The following is a 6205-nucleotide window of genomic DNA, read 5'->3' as shown; positions in this document are numbered from 1 at the left end:
GTTCAATATTTATTAATTGCCCTCTATAAAGCCTTTTAATTACAAGTTAAACCGTGCACAGGAGACCTCCATCTGTCTCACCATATAGTATGGAGAGATTCCTATACCTAAATATCAGCACACCATCAACTTTCTACCTCCCAGCCGCAGGGCGACCAGCTATTCCCGATTTAATGCACTCACCAACATTTTCCAGTCTGGAACAGAAATGAGAGAACACCTGTGTGTGTGTATTTACAAAGGGACGAATTCATACCATTTGTGTTTCAATTTTTATTAATCTGAATTAAAATGGACACATACACAACACGTCTTGTGCCCCCCACGCACTAAATTACCATTTTTTTTATTCCCTCTACAAGTTTAAAAATTGCCAACATATAGACGTTGCAGAAAGAAGAAACTGATTGAGTGATCCACCGCCAGATTTGGATCTAGCAATGTAGTTAAATAAAATAAAATGACTATTGTGTCCACTAAATAATAATAATAATTTAATTGTGATGATAATAATAATAATAAATAAATAAATAAATAAATAATTTAAGACAGCTTTAATCAGGCGGCACAGATAAATACGTACATCAGTGGGGAATATAAAACAAAAAAAACTGAGATGTGCATGGCATTCTAATATCTCTAACGCACTTATATCATAGTAAAAATAAATACACAAAATAGTTAAGACACTGAAAATAATAAAACAGGAAGTGTAAACAAAATAAAGGGGAAGGTGAAAAAAAAATACATTTTGCATATTTTTTTTGTTTGCTCTCTTTTTTGTGTCTTTCTTCTTTCCATGCATAACAACAGGAACAAAAATATTTGGGGCATGTAAAAATCTCCCTTTCAAACAGATAAAAACATATATATTAACACACAGTCTATAAAATAACATTTAGTGGTTAACAAGTTTTTTTTGTTGTTGTTTTTTTAGCAGTAGAAGGAAATGCATGTCACGTGTCCCTTTAACCTCTTCACTGTCAGTGAGGCCTGATTGCGTCACTGTAATAGGCCCTGGCCTTTTTTTCAACTAAAAATTGCACATTATACGAGTTTGCTTGGTCCCCATTGCAATAAACTTTATATAAATTTAAATTTATATTTTGCATAGACTTTCCATTTCGTTCCGTCTTCCTACCTACTTTTTTCATGTTATTGCTTGAAAAAGTATTTCTGAATTTACATTTCGGTTCTTCTGTTCTGCTGGATCTGCAGATTTTAAAGGGTACTGTTTGAATTAAATTATGAATGTGCTATTTTATGTATACAGTAAGTGTATGAATGTGTATATATACTTTGTTAGCACATAGGATAAGTTATAACGTTTTTTTTTCTCCCCCATATTCGCTGTGTGACCATAGCCGAACTAATGGCATTATTAACTAACATCCGATTTAATATTGCACCTCGGGGGCGGACCCCCATGCGTATGTGAAGCGCTTATAAGCTTCTGCCCTCTAATGAATGGTAAAGGGGACACGCCAAATAATTTTTTTATCATACAGAAAGGACTGCCTAAACCCAGATTACTTTGCTTTCCTGTGGAAACCTGGTGTGACGCCAAGTTATCTACATCCTTACTGGTATGGTTGTGAAGGAGGAAGTGAGAAGGTGGGGCTGTGTCTCAAAATGTGCTATAGACTTTGGGTCAAAGAGTGTGGTGTACCAACGCAACAAGTATGAAACGTCGAACACATGGTTCAGTTTGACTTATGATAAGTCAGACATTAGAATGACCCAAGAAAGCTTTGAATTGTGCATCAGTACTTCCAGCACGTCAGCTGAAAGTACTATATATTAGGGCCATAAAATAAAACTCATGTATTTATCCTGGCAGGGCCACCAAGGACAGGACTTGGCTGAAAGACAGTAGGGACTCCAAATTGAACTTAAATATAGAAGTTCCAGCAATAATAACCTTGGCTCCATGGAGTGTAGCCCACTAGGCCCTGCTGTCCACCGATCCTTCCAAATTTCTTGGCACATGTTGCACAGTTATACATGAAAAAAGAACAGGACTGGTCAGTTATGGAAAAATGCATTGAGTTCCTCATACATGGGAGCTCTATCGTGGTGGACGTGCATATCATAAGGCAATAGGTTCTCAGAGTGAACACCACTGCGCATCCCAGAAGATCCAAACAGCAAGCTGTGTCCGGAAGGTCTAGACCCTGGCAGTGCAGAATAGTGCATAGAGTAGTGGTAGTTTTTATCCTGGTCCGGGGATGAGTCCTGTTTGAGGGAGAAGTTGCCATTAATGCACAGTGGTGGGCTTAAGGGCGCATCATACTCAGAGCTATTGTATTCCGGAGACGTGTTGCCATAGATGGAGTCATAGGTGGAACAGTAACCATGACTTCTCAGAGGATGAGAGTTGGCCATAGTGCTGGACTGACACTGGGAGCCTGAGAGCCGGGAGCACTGGTAAGAAGAATAAGGGTGCATGGGAAAGGAGGAATTAGGGCCATGGTACCTCCCAGCGTCTTGGCCTTGTTCAGTCAGGAAATTCCTGGAGTTCAGTTGCAGACAACCGGCCACCAGATTGGTGGTGGGTTGAGACAGACCTTTACATAGGGTTTGCACGTAAGCTACTAAATCAGGCCTCTTTCCAGACCTTAAGATCTCTGAAAGTGCCCAGATGTAGTTCTTAGCCAGCCTGAGGGTCTCAATCTTGGACAGCTTTTGTGTTTTGGAATAGCATGGCACGACCTTCCTGAGATTGTCCAGTGCTGAGTTGAGGTCGTGCATACGGTTCCTCTCTCTGGCGTTAGCCTTTTGTCTTCTCACCTTGGACCTTTCAATTCTGGCCTTTGTCATTTTCCTCTTCTTGGGTCCTCTTTTTTTGGGCCTGTCCCCCTCAGTCTCCTCCATCCCTTCCTCCTCCTCTTCCTCTTCATCCTCTTCTCCACCAATGTCTTCTCCATCATCCTTGCTCTCACTTAGAGAGCCCTCGGTGTGGACCTCCTGCAGACTCTTCTCGCTCCTCTCATCCTTGTCGCTCATATCATCATCGTCGTCGTCACAGTCATCCGGCCAGGAGGCAAATTTCTGCACCTCTGGGATCAGGCTAGTGTCGCTGAACAGCCTGGTCAACATGTTTGCTGGGGACAAAAAACAGAGTGTCAGAATTAGAGACAGTAGATTGTTGTCTCCATAGCATTATGGCATAATGCGACCAAGTACAAGCAAAATGAAGGCAATAGTTCTGTATACGGTACCATGGTGACGTGAATTCACATATAACCCTAGCCATCCCGTATCTGTTATATACTTTACTATCTATGGTGGGATCACCACCATAGCGTTGATACAATAAAGGCCCTCATAATGCGATATATATATAGTGGAGGGAGGGGTGTTTTTTGAGGTGAGGGGGGGGGGGGGGGCATGGAATTTAGGGCAATGGAATACTAGGTGTAAATAGCTATTAGTAAAGCTATTAGTAAAGTGCATTTATGATAAAGCAAAAAAGTCCGGATTTTACAGCATACTCTAGCGTATCTCCGAAATTATGATTAGAACTATTATATTTTTTCTATGGACTTTAATATGGAGCTACACAAACAGCACGAGGCCCCGCTGCTGCTCTAAATCTGCAGACGTCCTGTAAATAATTCCCGATCCGCAGAGTAAATGAAAATCGCTCCAGCAAGATCGGTGCGATTGTGAAATCTATTGACACCGACCCTTCCCGCAGTAGCTGGTGAGCGATCTGACTGAGCATGCCACATGCCTGTATCTCTGTGTGTCGTGCCGATAATACGACATAATAATATATCTGTGTGTTATATGGTCCTCAGTAGTGTACGAACAAGCCATTCTCGCGGAGCCCTTATTAGAATTAATTGGCTTTCCATTTAGCCATCACCGCTCTAAATGAAAGCCTGTCAAATAATGTTGATAGATCCAATTATTATTTCATTATAGGATCCCCATTTCCCTGCCCTCTGTGTTTGTGCGGCGTGATGGGGCATTTGTAGGATATTACATAGGTGGGTGACAGGCAAGACAGACTGAGGACGCTGGAGACTGACAGACACCTTCACAGACACAATATAGACACACTATAGACAGAGAGACCTGCAATGTAAACACACCTCGCCCTGGCCACGATCTGCATCATATCGCAATGCACGAGCAAGCTCAAAATATTTATCATTTTAGATTACAAAAAAAAAATGAAAAAAAAATTACATGTAAAAAAAATAAAAAGAAACAAAAAATATGCGATGAATATCATTTATAGAAAAAAAAATAAAAAACAGAATGCTCAACTTAAAATGCTATGTGGATTTTTACATATAGAACCATTTGTCTGCTATACATTCTATATTGCTATTCAGGTGAGCATAAATGCAACAATACATTACAAAGATAAATAGGAATTCCTGCCTACAAATCCATTTCTATATAGATAAACATGTATACATCTGGTGCTACAGCTCTTATATATATATATATATATATATATACATATATATATATATATATATATATATATATATATATATATATATATATATATATATATATATATATATAGGCAGATATGTATTGGAATGGATAAAGGCATCTGCCTGTCATTATTAGGGTGACATCTCGGCATTGAGGTGCCCTTGCCAAGTGCCCCCCACATTAGTGTGTGGATGGGAAAATCCGGCAGGCAATAGGGGAGGCAGATGAGGTCCCCGAGCATGGCCGCCCAGGGAGCCCCCCTGTACTGCGGAGATGCTGCTGTTTCAGCGAGGGGCCCTCCGTAGCTGTGTTTGCTCCTCAGGAAGGTGGATGGTAAATAACATGCGATGGCAAAGGGGGTTTCAGCCTTCCTCTCTCCAAGTTGGAGAAGCTTCCTCTGATCCCAACTTACCTCCTGAGCTAGGCGCTGAAGAAATTTATGACATGGTTTGCAGCATCTTCTGGGAGTAGAACAGTCTCCTTGAGGTTCTCAGGCTCCTTCAGAGTGCAATCCAAAAGGAGGAGAGGGTGGCATGTCTACCGAGTCATGGTACCAGCTCTGATGCCAGGCCATATGGTTGGCACGTCATCCGCGGGAGCGATCACACGGGAGCCTCTGATTGACGTGCGGTTGGATTGAGGGAGATTTGGGTCCCTAGGGGGGGAGGACTTACCATCTGTCACTCTCCTAAAGAAAAAAAAGGAAAGAGAAGAGAGGAATATATATTTCCCGATCTCCTATTCTGTGTGAGAACTGCAAAATGGGGCAGAGGTATGCACACATACCAAGAAGGGGGGTGACTTGCCCACCTAAGATAGAGGGTGTGTGCCCAAATTAGTAGACAGGGGAGAGTGGAAGTTATAAATAGTCAATTTAGAGAGAGGGGGGCTGTGTGCCCAAGTAAGGGAGGGAGGAAGGTCCTATTTAAGATACAGCAGAAAGATTGGCTTCTCTTTATTGGGGGGAAATAAAAGAAGGGTTAGGACACAGCTTGCTGCCTTTTATAGAAAGGACATAGTTATGTGTATTCATTACACATCCTATAACACTGTGCTTTTCCCTGCTCTGATTGTAGAAAGATACAGAGATAGATAAGCAGATTGATAAGCAGATAGATAGATATGATGCATAATGACTACATAGATAGAAAGATAGAGAGCTAGATTGGGTAAATGGATGGATAGATAGACAGATAGTCAGACAGACATATATAGATAGATAGATAGATAGATAGAGAGAGAGAGAGAGAGAGAGAGAGAGAGAGAGCGAGAGAGATAGATAGATAGATAGATAGATAGATAGATAGATAGATAGATAGATAGATAGATTTGATGCATATCCACTTTTATGTTAAGGAAATGTCTACATAGATAGATAAAAAGAAAGGAAGAAAGATAAATAGATAGATGGATAGACAGATAGAATTACAGAGATATAGATAGATAGATAGATAGATAGATAGATAGATAGATAGATAGATTTGATGCATATCCAGTTTTATGTTGAGGAAATGTCTACATAGATAGATAAAAAGATAGATAGATAGATAGATAGATAGATAGATAGATAGATAGATAGAATGACAGAGATATTAATTGAAAGATGGATGGGTGGATGGATGGATAGTTAGATAGAAAGATAGATAGATTACTAGAGGAATACAAAGTTGATTGATTGATAGATAGATAGATAGAAAGATCTATCCACAGCTAGATTAATTGAAAGATAGATAGATAGATGAATAGA

General features: G+C 40.3%; 1 protein-coding gene across 1 annotated transcript; it reads right to left on the bottom strand.

Annotated features, from left to right (window-relative positions):
• Positions 1–258: 258 nt before the first annotated feature.
• NEUROD2 (neuronal differentiation 2) lies at positions 259–5195 on the bottom strand. The gene is made up of 2 exons (XM_068264399.1): positions 4871–5195; positions 259–3104 (listed from the first exon to the last, which is right to left on the bottom strand). The coding sequence occupies exon 2, from the start codon at positions 3097–3099 to the stop codon at positions 2026–2028; it is 1074 nt and encodes a 357-aa protein (XP_068120500.1). The 5' UTR covers positions 3100–3104; positions 4871–5195; the 3' UTR covers positions 259–2025.
• Between the last annotated feature and the right edge of the window lie 1010 nt (positions 5196–6205).

This window comes from Hyperolius riggenbachi, chromosome 12 (genome assembly GCF_040937935.1).
Source record: "Hyperolius riggenbachi isolate aHypRig1 chromosome 12, aHypRig1.pri, whole genome shotgun sequence".
Classification (NCBI taxonomy): Eukaryota; Metazoa; Chordata; class Amphibia; order Anura; family Hyperoliidae; genus Hyperolius; species Hyperolius riggenbachi.
The sequence above is the reverse complement of the archived record's forward strand: the minus strand, read 5'-3'. Positions and strand labels throughout refer to the sequence as shown.